Genomic DNA, 16,993 nt, shown 5'->3' on the forward strand with positions numbered 1-16,993 from the left:
CCCTAAACTAAACCTGAGGAAGAAAATTGTGTGGGTTTGTGTTTTGTTTTGGTTGGGGGTTTTTTTGTGTTGTGGTTCTTTTTTTTTTTTTTTTTTTTTAAACTTGTGAGAGAGAGATTACTCTTAAGCAAAAGCAAGACTATGTCCTTTTGTGAGCTTCAGAAACTGAGCAGGAACATTTCGTATTGTTTTTTTTTTTTTCTGATGAGTAAGAGTTGTATTTCATAATGCTAATGAATTGTTTTGGCTAGAAGGGGGGAAAGTTGCAGAATAGATAAGCCCTCGTTTTGTTCCTTATTGCATAACTATGTGTCTTTTATTTGAATTAATATTACTGGAGATTGCTGAGTTGCACGTTGTGGGGGAAAAACCATGCTTAATAATGAGGCAAATTCAGGCTGAAGGCTTTCAGAAGTAAATTTACTTGAGTTGTTAGGAAGCTAAAAGCATGGTGGTAACTGATGATACCTAGATAGTCCGATCAAAGCTATCTGAACATTCATCTCAAAGTTCTTGTTTGAACATACATTCATTTACAGCTAAGTTTGACATCACATGACAAGGCTAAGGTTATAGAGGAAAAAGTGCATGAATAGCAAGTTAAGGACGTGGTTTAGTGTTATTAAAATGCTGACAGAGTATGAATGAGAAATTACTTTCATTCTCAATCCTTGAGTGAGATCCTCAGGATGGTCTTTCACTGATCATTAAATACAATGTTCAATTTTGAGTATTTTGGCAAGCTGGAAGTAGTTAACCTGAAGAAATTTTTTTCTTGCTTTCTCTTCTGTTCATGCTCTCTCCATCCCTTAGTTCATTTGGTTTCTGTTTCAACACTGGAAACTTGAAGTGTTCAGCATCTGGCTTTCAAGGCATTCTGGAGCTAGTGATGCTTCTGAAGCAGCACGTTCATTCTCCTTTTAAAGCAGGAAGCATTAACTTTGCACAAGTCATAGTTTTTTGTTTGGGTATTTTTGCTGATACAGTGTAATGTACTGAATATTTTTGCTGATACAATGAACTGGAAGGGTTCAGTCAGGAGTACTTCAAAATATGTGCATACCCACAGAGATGTCACTAATTTTGTGGCAATACTTACATGCCTTTTTTAAAAAAAGCTTGTTATGACCCAGTCCTATATTCACATTTTCTTGCACATATTCTTATGCCTAAACATTTTTTTTTTTGGTGATTTCTCTTTATAAGATCAAATAATAGTTGTTTAATTTTTTCTTGGCGGGGCTTCATCCTGCATGCGTGAACATAAACACATTGATAGTGGTTGGGGACTTCAGGGGTGCTCTGCTTTTGCCCCTTTTGTCTGTTGATGAAATGGCATACATTTTACATATTATGCTTGGTTTTTGTACGTTGCATTAACTGATAGTGTCATTTTTTTATTAGGAGATTAGTGGAACTGTGTCACATATTACAGCTGTGTCACATATTACATTGATATCAAAATAAAGGCAAGTAGTCTTGTTTGATACATATTCTGCATACTGGAATTGTATTGAGTGCCTCCGTGCTACTGGCTTGCTTTCTGCAATGAAATCAGTGTTTGGAGTTTAGTGCTTGAGTCTCCCTCCTCCACTCCAGACACACTGTCACGTCTTGATTGGGAAGCATAAGTTTTTTAAATCTGATTTTGTATATGGAAATGTTACAGCTGGTTGTTTTCATAGCATGAATAGATTTTTTTTTTTCTTTTAATCCCAACTTAGCAATAATTATTTATACTATATTATAGTTGTTAACCAGTAGGTGCCTTAAAACAATTACCTTAAACTTTATGATGACGATAGTATTTTCTTTTAGAGAGGTGAGATTCTGTTGTTAGTTGTGCTCTTGACATTCATGACTTCTAGGAAGGTGCTTAAATAAATGCAGTCACGTATTACAGACTCATGCAGAACAGCTGAGGTTGGAAGGGACCCTGGAGGTCATATTGGCCAACCCCCTGCTCAAGCAGGGCCACCTGGAGCCTCTTGCCCAGGACCCTGTCCAGACGGCTTTTGAATGTCTCCAAGGTGGGAAGCATCAAATGTGTGAGGATTTATTTAAGCTGTTGATTAGAAGTACCTGCCTGGTACTGTCTGCACTCAGGTTTGGGTTTAAAAACATAAATGTACATAAATGACTCCCCATGTGTACAGAACCTATTCTAACTTGAGATTTATATGTCGGATGTGCATTCAGAACCTGTGGTTGAACCCTCAGAGTTGCTTACAAATGAGGGGCTTTGTAGAACAAAGAAGCAGCCAGGACACCAGTGTGTAAAATAGAAGGTCAACAGAGGATAACTTTAGTTCAAACCATGCAAATATTCTGTAAAACAAAAATCCCTCAAAAAGACTTTATGAAATTTTAAGTAAGAAACTCAAAAGATTGTACTTCCATGCACAACTAAGTGAAATCAAGACAGCAGACTTTCCTCAGAAAAGAAATGGGGTTTGTTTGATTAGAATCAACTGGCTTACGTGTTGGGGAAATGTAATTCCCAGTAGAAGTTTATTTCTCCATTTCAGTTCAGTGCCTTTATTACTTATTTTGGGTATGTTTGGAGACTGCTGGGATTGCTGAAATACGTTTGGTAGTAGGTAGCATAATACTGTGTTGTAATCTTTATTCATGGAATTTTAAACTTCAGTTCTGCTTGAGACCTCTTCCCCTGCCTTCAGGTCCTGTATTTCTCTCCCTCCCTTTGAGACCCATTGCATCATGCAGTGATGTCCCTCACAAGTGCGTATTTCAGCTCCATTTCCCAGCCATTATTTCAGTTTTCAGCTGGGATCCTCTGTCCTTCCTGTGCTTTCACCTGCAAAATATTTTTGTGGCTCACAGAAACCTCCTTTCAGTCCACTGCTAGTACTTTTTAACGTCCTATTCGATAATGGTATATCAGACTTAATGCGAAGTAGGTTGGATTGTGTTAGCTTGACACTGCAGTGGGGATGAAAATAAGCTGTTGATGAATGTGGACCCCATCTAAATGCTAAAGTAGCTGAGCATAGTTAACTGGTGAACTGTTAAACTGAGTAGCCTTTGTTTTAATTTCTTCTGGCTGTATTTATGTGGCTGAAGTTAAACAATACAAAGATCTGCTTGTAAGTCTCAAACTCGCAATCACTTTATTAGGGCTTATCCCATTAACACCTATCAGCTAACCTGTAACAACTGCTTGTGAGTACAGGGTTAGCCTGTGACAAATGTCAAGTAATTTATCTTGGAGTGTGCTTTTAAGATACAGCTGAATCAGACTAACTGTGGTCTGCAGCTAGTCGGGATGGCCTGCTTTTCGGAGTAGAGGCCCATCTGAGTCAATAATGGGAGGTGAAAGCCCACCATGGAAAAGTTGAGCATCCTGTACTTTTACGAGAAGTGGTAGGAGCGTAGGGGGATAGAAGACTTGGGAATGGAGAAGCATGAGACTACTACACTTTTGGTGTCATCCTGAGGTTAGATGGGTTCAGCCGTATCTTAAAACCACACTCTTAATTTAGATAAAGCTGCGTTTTGGCTGCAGGCTAGAGTCGTTTGCATGGGGTCAGTTAACACAGGTCAGTGAAATCTGTCCTAACTTGTTTGGGTGCCTGAGTCCACAGCAGAGAACAATGGTATCTGCATGGATGTTAATTGAGAGTCACACCTCAATTCATTATGTAGGAACTTTCCCTTTTAGGTAGGTTTCCTCAGGATGAGGTGTAATTCCATGATGAAAGCTTAGGAGAACATTTTGAAATCTGCCTCTCTGGGCTCTGTCGCTCCACTCTGGAATGTCTCAAATGTAGGTAGCAATTTTTCCTTTTCCTTCAATTTAAGAAACCCTTGGAAAGAAATACCTCGGGCAGCTTCAGTTGTGCTTTGAATTATGTGGTGCCAGATTTCATGTTGCTCCTGCTTGGCGAAATTGAGCAGTAGTCAGCTTTGTACAATTTCTGTGTTGATTGAGATCGGTTGAGATGTCCTGTTTGAATAATTTAGATCAACAGACATTAAATCTGCTTATATTAATCTTGGTTTTAATTATTTTTCATAAGAAAGATAATTTTGATTGGTGCTAGACATTCAGAAGGTTATTTGTAATTTATTTTGCCAACAAAGCTAATAAACTATGCCTTGTTTATACTAATTTGAACAGTTATATGCCTTAGCATATGTATCGTTCTAACTGTTCAACTTTTAAAAAGAGAAATAACACATTTAATATTTACATAAACAAAATTACAGTTAAATCTTAGGTGTTGCAAAAGCCATTGGTGGTGAAGACTAATTGTAGAACTGAAATTTTTGTAACGAGTAGAGAAGAACTGAACCAGAACTGAATTACTGTGTATGAAGTAGAGAAGATAATCTTATGAAACTAGAAGTAATATCAATATAGACTGTCATAATTTCACACAGAATGTTGACTAGTTCTGAGTCAAAAATATGAAGTATTTTGGAATGTACTATTTTAAAGTTTTGATTTTAATCCATTTTGCAAATTCCTACTTGCTAATATGGGCTAATCACCATATAGTGTGACTGAGGGTGTTGGGTTAAAATACTGTACCTGTCCATAGCAGAACTGCTCTCAGTATAAGGGAGCAGAAGATTGCAGAAAAAAAATCTGAGTTCTTATTTTTCCTAATTTACTTTGGAGCAATTCCAATTGCGATTAATACATTTACACCAATAAAATGCCTAATCCTTTAAGGTAAAAGGCGAGATTACCACACCTGATTCTCATTGTTTTTTTTAAAAAAAACTTATTTCTTCAGAAATAAGCCAACAAGGAAGTGCCTGAGTAAGAATATCGGACTTTATTAGGTACAAATACGCCTTTGGTCTGTTACTATTTAAATGCACAGTTTGAAGTGGGAAGAGCAGGTGTGCTGATACCAGAGTTGTAGCCTCTCAAATAAGTTATTTGGCAAAGAAAAAAGTTATTCCCCACTGATAAATGTGTGAGTACAGAACTGGGTTGCTTTTGACCACTAGACTATTTCCCTGGTCTCTGAAGTCTGGTGTGCTCAACACCTCACCAATATGTCTACTTCAGTAGAATTTTTCTCTGTAAGGTATTTTCTCATATTTATGTCATCTTAAATTGCAAGAAGTTAGGGCTTACACAGCTTGCCTTGTGAGACTGTTCTCTGGTTTGTTAGATGTCACTTTTCTGTCAGTTTTCCATATCAATAAACTACTGTTTTCTCCATTTTTATCTCATCATGTCCCCTGTGACACACAAAGTAATTCATGTACATATCAATTCTTAGCCAGCATATTTATAAATGTTTCCTGCCCCCTTTCCCCTAGTTTTCTGTTGTTTACATTTTAATTTGTAATTTGGTTTTCTTAGCTTTCTGCCATTTTTCTGGCTGTAACTCTCAATTTTTATCGGCTTGACCAGTTTGAGTTGCATAACAAAAAACATTTCTACTTTGAAGCATCCTAGTATGTCTGATTTGCCTGTGCTAAACTTAGATATAAACAAAATACTGGATGCCTTGCAATGGTATCCAATAACTAGATAAGTAAGATGGAGAGACACTGTTATTACAGAAAGTTAAAAAAAAAAATATTTCTTGAGTTAAAGGTGTTTGAGTTAACGGAACTTTGTAGTTAATTTTTAATAATTTTAATTCGTACCAATTACTGTATGTGCACTTGTGTGTTAAGTTTTTAAAAAAACCTTTTTCTAAGTTGGGCTCACTTTAGAACCAATCTCTGGTATCTCTTTTTTTATTATAATATGATGATTTCTGTTTTGTTCATCAGGTCTTCAGCACCCCAGGTTTCATCACTTTGGTGAGGACATTTGTTTTAAAAACTCTGTAAAACACAAGTTCCTTGGTATCAGTGGGTGTACCTCAGTTAAATAAAAATCCACAATAAGAACTTTGGATCTTCCCCCAGAAAGAAAATGTTACACACAAGTCAGAAGGTTGAATGCATAGTGCAGTAAGAGAGGGAGAGGTACTGTAAGCAACTTCTCCTGAATGTAAAAGTTATACCTGAAACTTTCTAGGAAATTGCATCGCTGATGAAGATGAAATTAACAGGCTCACTTGGTACCCAAACTCTTGGTAACTTAACTTCAATGCTAAGGCAGTAAGTTCTGCTTTGAACACAGGAACTTATTTTTAGTGCACATCTTTCATTTAAGCAGCCTTAACGTGTTCACACCTCTTGATCTTGGACTGTTGTAACCAGCCTTTAGGCTTCTGATAGGCACCAACAAAATGAGACCCCACTTAACCTGTATGACCTGAGTGAGAACTGATGTTTTGAAAGACCAGATCTTTAATATTAAGGTAACACAGTTTCTTTGCTAACCACTGTCATAGAGCAAGTAGCCTCAGAAATCTTAGCCACATGAGGTCTTGAGTAGCTTCAAGCGAGGTTTCCGTGCTGGGACCAGAAGCAGCGTGTGTTGTTATGAAGTTGTTGAGTAATGCAAGTCTCTAATTGTGGGGTGAATTTTGGGGTGAACCCCACTGTGCTGCCTTTCCCAGGTCCTTGTGGCCTCCCAGTAGGGAGATGGGGCCTGTGAGGAGGTGTTACCAGCTTCTGTTGGAGAATTTCCAGTCTTCCCTCCTAGTGACTCTTCCTCTCCTCTGCAAGGAGCACACGTTTGTGTCTTGTCGTCACATGAAGGTTTTGATGCGTGGAGTTCAGGTTCTGTGTATGCTACTGTATTTAATAATGAGGAAAACTACTTGTTGTGGAATCTCAGCCTTTTAAAACACATTGTGGGGTTAATTACATGAAAAATAAGAGAATATTTATATATGTAGGTGTATACCTTTCCATCCCTGTTTGTCTGACTTGGGACAATCAAGTTATGCTAATTGAAGCAAACTGTAACAAAAATAAAAAGGAATTCCTCAGGTGCAATTTGTTGCTAATCTTTTCTGTGCTAGGTTGCATTTGTTACCTGGTGAATGATACAAGTGTATTGCAAGGAGCTAGATGAAGACTGCTTTCTATGCCTTTTGACTAGATGTTGCACTACTTGTAACAATTTTCTCTTAAGGTCATACAAAGGCATCTTGGGGGGGAAAAAGGTCCTGCTTTTCAGGAAACGTACATTTCTCATGAAGTATTGTATTCAGCCTTTCCAAAAGGAATTCTTAATAATTCAATTTAATTAATTGTTATACTATCTCAATACTATTTTTAATAACTCATTTATATTCAAGCTTTGGCCAAATGGAAACTTGTATAATTAAATGCAGTTTTAAAATATGGTTCTCTAGGGTATTTTGACGTTTCAGGAACAGTGACAGTTTTGTGTCAATGCCACGTTCATAAGTAGTGAACAATCATTTATAGGAATGAGAGATTGCTCATGTTCTCATATATTACTGCTATCCCCCTCAGTAGGTTAATACTTAGGATGTCTCACTGTTGTTTCATGTCCATTATTACACAGGATGATTGAAATTGCATTGCTTGCTTTTTCTGCATTAAACTTATTTAGAGATTTTTATTTTGGGGTTTTTTTTGTGCTGCAGGGTTAACTAAAACACAAAAATGATTGCAATATTCTCTGGTCATCTCACTTCCCCTATCAGTGACCTCTATCAGTGTCTCATGGACTAATTTCCACTCCTATTGCCTGTCTTGCCTGTAATCCCTTTATAGTGCTTAAATTGGCCTCAGTCAGACTGCCAGAAAGGAAATGAAGGAATTTTCTGGCATTTTTTTGGTCCAAATTGGATTTTCTTCATTTAGGTACACAGCTCCTATGTCGACCTATCTAGATACAAAGTGTCATCCAAGGATGTTGGGCTTGGTTAGGTGTTGCTGGTGGCCCTTCTGTTGTATTGTTTCAGCCTACATCAGCATTCTTGAGAGAATAGTCAGGTGATTTGTCTATAATCAGATGATTTGTATGTAAAGTATTCACAGAATGGCTTGTCTTTGGTTTTTAGATAGCACTAGCATTGCCTTGTGAAATAACAATTAAGAACTGGAAAAGGGAAGAAAGTGACAGAAAAGTGGTGGTTTTTTTTTCTGTTGACAGTTTTTGTTCACTCACTTCTGAAATAATGGAGTAACTTTAGAGTAGCTAAATAATAAAAATCTTACCCATTCCAGGGACTTCTGTGATTTTTTTAGGATGGAGTAGTACAATTTGATTCACTTTGCTGCTGCTGTCTCCTTCATTGAGTCGTCTGTAACAGGAGCCTACCATTAGTATGGTTTTTTTGGCCTGTAGTCAGTCATAAGGAAGGCAAGTCTGTGGCAAGTGGTTCTCGTGATTGTTTGGGGCGGGGGGTATCATATTGGAAAAACATGATATGGCCAAAAGTGAAACTGAGAAGTAGTTCCATGAGCCCTTTCCACTTGTGAGGAGGGCCTTGCACCATACCTTCTCCTGCTTCTTGTGGGTTTTCTTGAGCTTCCTTCCACTGAGAGTCAGAAACCCCTTAGGGGAACTGAGAGGACTTTCAGTCCTACAAAGCAGCTTCGCTTTGGGTGCGTTGGTTTGAACTCAGTATGTGAATTTTTGTTGTTTGTCCAGCTCTCTGAATTACTTTATAACTAATACAACCTTTTAAGGGGACACCATGAATAAGAGGAAACTGAATAGAGTAATTCTCCACTGGATCAGTAGAGGGAAAAAAAATATCAGCTTTGCTAATTCACTCAAATATTTGCTTTTCACTATAAATTGGAAATGAAGCAATGAGTTTCTCCTAAGACACTCGTTGCTGTCTCAAGGGTGAGAATTGCGGTGGTGCACAGAGAGGTGTCCTGCTCTATCTAGGACTCCGTATTTCAGTTAACTGTTTTCCATCCCAGGGCAGAGGGAGGGGAAAGAAAGGAACACAGCTCTGTAGGTATCTTCCCTTCCTCCCCTGCTCCTCTTAAGCCTTTCAGCTGCTTAGATCCACTTTCAGTTGTTATAACATTAGAGCAAGAAGTCAATCATACTTCAGATAACTGGTAATCATTTTGTTTACACTAAGTTGACGTGTCCAGTAAGCTACTAATGACTCAAGAAGAGGTTCATCCCGTTGGTGTTGTGGAGACAAGTGAATCCTTCTCTATAGAAAATACCAAGCTCTTTTTGCACTGAGGAGGATAAATATTAATTCATTGGCCATGTTTTTTCTGGCAGTTAAGGACTGAAAGGGACAGAAGAAAACAAAATATTTTCTTTCACAGAAGAAAACTAAAGATGGTGCTTGAGCTTACACTTTTGTCTTGGAAATCTTAAAAAACTGGGTGGAGGGGTGTGCAAAGAGGGAGTAGATAGGGCTGTGGCTTTAGAAGGGGGAGAAGCTTTTAATTCCAGTAGCTTTTGAACTTCCTGATGCTTTTTTCTTTTACTAGCTGTGGTTGAGACTTTGCAAGATGGGTCTGCACATTTCAGATTTAAGTTCTACACTTTTTGTTTCTGAATCTCTGTATTAAATCTAAAAATGTCAATTAATTTCTATTTCCTAATTTGAATATAATGTTAAGCAAATAGGATCTCTAGGCTTTAGTAAGCTTTCCTTGTTTTCTTTGCTTTAATTCCATTCTTGATTGCAGGTAGATTGGAAGGCTGACTCTAGGTTGGCCTAGAAATACCTTATTTTGAGTAGGTAAAGCTGTTAATAAATTCACTTTTCCATCGTACTTACAGTGGAGTGCTATGGAATTGAAGCCATCTATCTTGTTAAGAGAGTTGGTTTTAACAGCAAAGCTGTGGTATGTTATGTTTTTTTCCCCGTAAGTCTCAGTAACATCTGTCGAGATATTTCTTTCATTAAGGTCTACGCTGTTGCAAATATCTAATGCAAATTGTGTGACCCGAAGCTCTGTTGTGAAAGGACAGGCAAAGAGGAAATTCTTTTCTTAAATAGTGTCACAGTAAACTGTAATATGTTTCTTTACTTTCTACCTCACAGGGTAAATGAAAATATTAATAAGTGAATAGAAGTGGTGAAATAACATCTTAAAAGAGTTATTATGTTAATCGCTTGCATGGTATAGTTTTAAGGAATGAAGAAAGGAACAGATACATTTAGTCCTAAAGGTTCATGTTCTAGGGTGACTGTATCCAATATGGAATTGCTCATTGCAGTTTCATAATTAAGACAGATCAGCTTTTCAGTGTGAAGATGGTATTTTACCATAGGCATCTCCAGCCATGCTTGTCCAAAAAACTAGCACATTTATTTAAAGTACAGTAAACTCTGTTTCAAAGAGAGTGCTATGGGGGATGGCAACAGGGAACTTAAAGGATAAGGAAAAAAACAAACTGGTCTGTAGGATCCAAGTGCTCTGCTTTGCAGCAGTGGAATAAAAGGGAGTATATTGGTATAGTTCTAACAGGTAAAAATAATGTTTAGTATCGATCATTGTTTCCCTTAAAGCTTAACAAAAATAATCTTTAGGAGAATATTACCTGTTAACTTATTGTTGAACTTCTTTTCATAGTGAAGAAACTCCCAGATAGAAAGTTTAGAAAGAACAGGAAACCTGTGGTATTTCGGGGGTGAAAGGACATAGCGGTGAAGGTACCTTGCTCTGATTTGGGCTTTGCGCCTGGTTCTGAACATGTGCAACTAAAGCTAAGTATTTTTAGGTACCAGCATTGTAGGATTTTTTTGGTTTTCCCCTCTGAGGAAAAATTACAGCAAGGATTGCAGCGTCTCAGTATGGGTTCAGAGGCGTGATTTCAAGTCTTGTTCTGAACTAAAGCTGGTACTTATTCTCTCTGTCAACCCTGTTGTGAATGGCTGTCAAGTCATTTGGATTGGAGCTTCGAAGGTGGGGGTGCGAGACTGCTAGGTGCAGCGTACGCTTCTGTGCCACTCCACATGGAATGAGTGGATTCATGCTGGCAGGACAGGCTGTCTGCACCAAGGAAAACATACTGGATTATATATAAAGCCAGTGACTTGAGCAATTTGCTGTAAACTGTTGTCAGTATGGTGATTGTACAGTGAAGGTACCTACACAGCTAAAGTGCATCTAGAGAGATGAATCTTTCACTTGGAGAACAATTTCGTTTTAACGTGTAAATATGCTAAAGCAGCAGTATTACATATACTAAACATTTAGATATTTCTAATTCTGTTATGCTCTTAGTTGAAAAAAGAAGACTATCTAAGCTGTATTTGTTTGAAATTTTTTGGTTGTACTAGTGAGAAAGGTTTGGATGTGCTTTTTAAGGAATTAGTGGGTAATAACTCTTTGGCAGGTACTCCTTTTTATTCCCATGGCAGCATGTTCTGTTTGCCATCATCACTGTTTCCTCTAATGTTGAGTTATTTTGTATGAGGTCTTTTTACCTCCGGTGCTTCAGAATGAAGTACAAGTTAAAATACGGTGTATGTCCTTCAAAACCATAAGAAAAGGTGGAAAATAGACAAAAAGGTGTATTGGTATACCAGTTACTAATCTATCTTTAAAAACTCTTTTTCAGGTGTAATAAAGCTATTTAATTAGACCAACTTTCATATGAAAGTCTTCAGTTTGTTTAAACATAACTGTTTCAGGAGTTAAAATTTTTATTTTCCTTAACCTCATGCTCAGCAGAGATTCCCCCCCTCCTTGTAAAAATTACATCGCTTATCTGTCTCTTGAAGCTCTACTGTTTGAGTGACAGTAGTACTGTTAAGACTTTTCTGTTTGAAAGCTGTGTTACGCTTGAAGGCTTTTTATAGTGAAGTGGGTACTAACACCTATTGTCAGATTTTCCTTGGGAACTCTTTGTACGCTTACTAGCAGTGTTACACACACTGAGAATCTGAATTACTCATCTGCGCTGTTTAATGGGCTGTAGAGCCAAAAGGTGTTTTGAATTTTGGTTGCTGTGTGTCCTTCTTCACTACTTTTCCTGAAAGTTAAACCTTATTTACCCATTCATTACTTAGGCCACTGTGGACTAGTGTGGCTTCTCTACAAGTTATTTAATCCCGTTGTAGAAGAGTGTCTGGGTTTGTTTTATTTTGGGGGTGTGGTAGGGAACTATAAGTTGGTCAGCTTCAGTTGGTCGGCTGTGTACAGAATGCATCCTCAGCACATTTGTTGATGATCCTACATTAGGAGAAGTGGTTGGCCTGCCAACAATGGAGCATCCGTCTTTGTGGATGCTGAGAAACTTGAGGACTGACCCAGCTGAAATGTTGTGAAGTTGAGTTAGAAGTGCACAGCTTCTGTACTTGGAGCAGAATAATCATGCTGTGCCTCGATACGGGCAGGGAACTGCCTGGCTGAGGAGCAGCACTGATGGCAAGAAAGGACCAGGCGATGGGCCACCGGTGTGTGCACACTGTGTGACTAAGGCATACTGTAGACTGGGCTATGTTAGGAGGAGTGTGGCTACCAGATGGGCAAGTTATGATGCCCCTCCACTTGTCAGTGGTGAGGCTGCTCTTGGAACGCTCTTTCCTGTTACTCTGCTTTCCCCAGATTTCTCAAAGGTGTTGAGAAACTGGAACATAATCTGTCAGTGGGCTGCCAGAGTGGCTAAAAGCTTAGACTGTAGCTACTCAGAGGAGAAGGTGAGGGAACTGCTCGTGTTACTTCCAGCAAAAGAGGGTTAGTACATCACTGAAGCGGGTAACTTAGAGGGGCTGTGGAAACTGGAGGTTTTCAGGACTTGAAAAAAGTCATGGCTGACCTATCTAGTGTTGGAGGTAATTGTCTTCAAGTGGGAGTTGGACAGGTACCCTCCACAAGTCCTTCCTAACAGCATTTCTGTGGTACTCTTGTGTACTGTGTTGCTGACTGTTGGGAGACAGCTCTAGGGACATCAGTTGAAAGCAACACAGTAATGAAACATTTTATTTTAGCTGAATTACCTTCTCAGTGCTGTGAAGCTCTCCAAGACACATTTTAATGGTGGAGTGACAGATTTACTTGGTATGTAGTAGCTCAAGCAGATCGCACCAGATATTTGATAGTATGCTTGTCTTAATTCTAATAGCATTCACTTGGGAGCCTGATAGCTTGATTTAATGTTGCTTCATCTGCTACAGGAGATTCCCCAAGCTGCTCTTCCAGTCACTAATTTGTTATATTCTAATTTTGCAGAAATTGCATTATTTGTGTTTCTGTAAGATCTTAATATTTAAGAGGGTGTAATTTATTAAGTATCATTTACATATTTTTAAAGATTCGCTTTCATTCACTACCCTTTTTTAAATAATGTTCTGTAGTATTAAAGAGGAAGAAATCCTGTTCTTGAGAGAATTTACCAAGTGTGTAGCACAGAATGTCTGCGTGCAAGACCGCCATGTCTGCCAGACTGCATTGCAATCAAGTTATTGAAATGCTGGCTGGTTCTCCTGTTTGTGGTGTTGATGCCTGGCCTCTTGTGAGGCAGGATAGTCACCGGTGTTAATCATGGGGAGGGGTACCCCAGAAAACCAAAGGAGGAGATAGAGTAGCAAAGTCTCTTCTTTTTTTTTTTTTTTTTTGTCGTCCCCCCCCCTTCAGAACAAATACTCTTACCAGCAGTGAGGTGTGTGGGAACGGCTAGAGGATAACCTGAAGCCCCTGGAATAGGCAAGGTAAGGTTGCATAGATCGATGACAGAGCTGAGCTTCAAAATCAGGTTGATGATCTGCTGCGCCATCCTCCTTCCCCTCAAATTTTGGAAGCTGGAGGCAAGAACTCTACGGTGGGGGAGAACAGTGAAAGGAGAACAAAACTTTCAGGCTCCTGGTTCCGCTAGAGACTAGTAGTTAATCTGCTAGGAGACTGCAGTTTGCTTGTTTTATGTTCGACTTACATGGATGGAGAACTCATGACTTAACTTTCCCAAGTAAATGGCTGTGGTGATTTAAGATCTTGTCCTGGTGAAGACTACCACTCCTTCTCTTTACTGGACACATAGAAGGCAGCATGTGCCAACTTAGCCATTTGGAGTCTTAGCATGAGACATTTCTGTAATGGTTTAAATGAGTAGACTGCACTGGAGGGTCTGAAGTGTACACATACACTCTGTACAGCTGCCAGCTTCTGGCTCAAGGAGGGAGATGGCGAGAGGGGTAGCATTCAAATCATCCCATCATCTGACAGTCTGCCAGACAGGCTCCTCTTGTCGCTGGTCAGTTCATATCAGGTGTTCTGCAGACTGCGCTGAAATACACAGGCAGTAGCATGAATCACAATACTGCAGTTGTGCTGGTTGTCTCTGCCAAAGTCTAACATGAGTATTCATGAAAGATCTTTAAGAGAAAAGTTACAACTTGGTGCTAACTTGCAGCAGTAGGTGGGTTTCACTGGGTTAACTAATAAAATTGTGTGGAAAAAATCTTTGTAAACTAATACATTTATTGTGATCTTTATTTCACTTGAAATGATGCTGTAGAAATTGCGACTCCTGTCCTGTAAGAATAAAATGAAGTGATACCTGTTTAGGGAGTCCGTGCTTTTCAGGTGTTACTCTGCGAGGACTACTCTTTCTGTTGCTTTTAACTAGCTGAACTTCTGAAGCAAGCAAGCCGGTAGGAATTGCTGGGTAGACAGGAATGATGAAATTAGCTATTCTTTTGATTTGACTGTGTTGCTTATAATATTTAAAGGACATACTATGCATCTGTGAACTGATCTTGCATAAATTTTCTCTATGACAGGTTTTGATGGGCTTGGCTTATCCCAGCCCTAATTTTCTACTAAGGTTATTTTGTGTAGTTTGAATGTTTGGCTTTTTCCCGGTCTGGTAGGTGGTGTGTGCTGTTGTCTGAACAAAGGGGTTTTTTCATCTGTAGTCCTGCCTTACATTCACTGGAGCTCTAAGATTCCTATCAGTTAGGAACCCCACAGTATACTAAATGATGCATCATCTTCTGTCTCTAACCTGGAAGCAAGCATCCTGCTGTCCTCTGAAATACAGTAAAGCCTCAACTCTTTTATCTGGGTCTCCTGCAGAACACCAGGACAACAGTAGGACAAAAGGATGACTGTCTTTGTGTGCACTTCTATATACTGGTACCTAAATAAACAAACTCTTAAATTTTCCTCTTGCAGGAACATCATTTGCAACGGGCTATCTCAGCACAACAAGTTTTCAGAGAAAAGAAAGAGAGCATGGTTATCCCGGTCCCTGAAGCGGAGAGCAATGTCAACTATTACAATCGTTTGTATAAAGGAGAGTTTAAGCAACCAAAGCAGTTCATTCACATTCAACGTAAGTTAACAAATGTTGGTTTTGTGTCCCCCCTGTTCCCCTTGTCCCCCCCCCTTATTTAAATTGAGTAATCTTCCAACAATCTTGAGGACAAAGTTGCTACAATATTCAGAAAGTGGGAGGACTCAAAAATCCAAGGGGGATTTATAGATGTAAATTCCAGTATCTCTTCTCAAGTTCTGGAATAATTTAAGGTTGAAGGTAAAATGTGAGGTTTTTTCCTGGTGTATTTGTTTATGGGCTCTGTGCTGATACCATATCTCCATGTACAGTAGCTGGCAAGCCTTATCCTGTCTGTTGGTCATCCAGTATTGTTGATCAAGCCTTTCTTCTTTCGGGGGGTGTTTTTTTGTGTTTTTTTGTGTTTTTTTTGTTTGTTTGGGTGGGTTTTTTTTTTCCCCCTAGTTCTGAGAAGGAATGACTGAACTAGCCTAGCTGCCTCCTAGTTGCTTAGACGAATGCAGGGAGTGGAAGAGGGATTGTCTTGCTCGCTGAATGGTCTGGAATGCCTGTTAACTCAAAAGTTCTGTATAAATGTAGATCAATAAAATAGGAAGAGTTTTTGTAATGAAATCAGCCTTCATTCTACTGATTGTAACAGAGTTCTTGAAGGTTCAGTTTCAACTGTGTGAACAGTGGAGTTCAAGCTGTTCGCTATAGCATGCATGTATTCTGGGCTGGTAACAGTTATTTTTCTCTGCGTTTTACTAAAACTGTAGAGAGTTCTCTTTCAGTAGGGAACTCTGAGCTTATTTTATAGATAAAAGGAAGTATTTTTTTGCGTGAACTTAGCTTCCTATGTCTTAAAAGATCTAATTAATTAAACCTGTAGTTAATTATAGTGGTCTCTAGATTAATTTTAACACTTTTTGGTTGATGTTCTGTTGACAAGTGACACACACTTATAATTCACTTGTTCCTTGACACACAAATCATGTTTGTCCTTTGCAGCATGTGGTTCTAGGGGGTTATTTTGTGACTTGGACTTCTCCCGGGAGTCATCTGCATAGCAAAAGCTTAGATTCAGTCATCGCAGTGGCTTGTCAGTCCTTCTGGTGAAGCACAAATTCAGTCCTGAGTCTCTGCAGAGAAAACTCTTCTCGTCAGAGGTTCCTGATTTTTGTTGTTGGTTGTATTGGGAAGACTATTGCCAGGGGTATGCTAAAGCACCTGGGACAGGAATGTGGTCCTCAGTTGTTAGTTTGGGGGTTTGTGCAGACAGTATCGATTTTGTATTGAACTTCATCTTGCCAGGCAGAGTGTGTTGATAATCTATGCCTCACACACTTTTTTTTTTCAGCTGCCTCAACAAGAGGCTGTTGATCTGCATGTAGATTTGAGCAGAAAAAGCGTTTTGTGTTTGTGTGTCGTTTGCTTATAAACACGACTGGAATTGAAGTTAGGCAAAGATACTTAAGCCCAAACCCAGCTGTCTATTGAAGATCCTTGCATCATGGGGAAAAAAGTCTCCTATTTTTTCCATGTATTTACAAAATGAGAGATTTTTTTGGAAATAACATGCTCAAGATTCTATGATATAGTAGAGATCATACTGGTAATGTGAGAAATGAGCTAAAGGAAATTGTTTAAGTATTTCTCTCCTTAATAGAAGAAACAAACCTGCAAGCAAGGCAGGGTGAATTCACTGCAATGAAGCTGCTGAATGAGGAATGTATTTTATTCTTTTCTCTGTTGGACATTGCCAGAAACACTGTAAATATTGTTAATAAACGTGTCTAAAAGTGTTAAATATATTATGCCGAAGGGTTCTTTGTCTTGTTGAGACTCACAGTCTTTCTGGACAGAATTGCAGAAGGTATTTGAGCTGAAGATAAACATCAGATACTGCTCCAAGATAATTTTTCC

At 38.8% G+C, this 16,993-nt stretch overlaps 1 protein-coding gene across 1 annotated transcript in view; it reads left to right on the top strand.

Annotated features, from left to right (window-relative positions):
- The window catches only part of EPC2 (enhancer of polycomb 2), a 51,188-nt gene that overhangs the window by 3,312 nt on the left and 30,883 nt on the right, over positions 1 to 16,993 (top strand). The window contains exon 2 of the mRNA XM_075511727.1: positions 14,968 to 15,127. Coding sequence (XP_075367842.1) covers positions 14,968 to 15,127 — 160 coding nt within the window. The remainder of the gene's footprint in view (positions 1 to 14,967; positions 15,128 to 16,993) is intronic.

This window comes from Mycteria americana, chromosome 9, assembly GCF_035582795.1.
Source record: "Mycteria americana isolate JAX WOST 10 ecotype Jacksonville Zoo and Gardens chromosome 9, USCA_MyAme_1.0, whole genome shotgun sequence".
NCBI lineage: Eukaryota > Metazoa > Chordata > Aves > Ciconiiformes > Ciconiidae > Mycteria > Mycteria americana.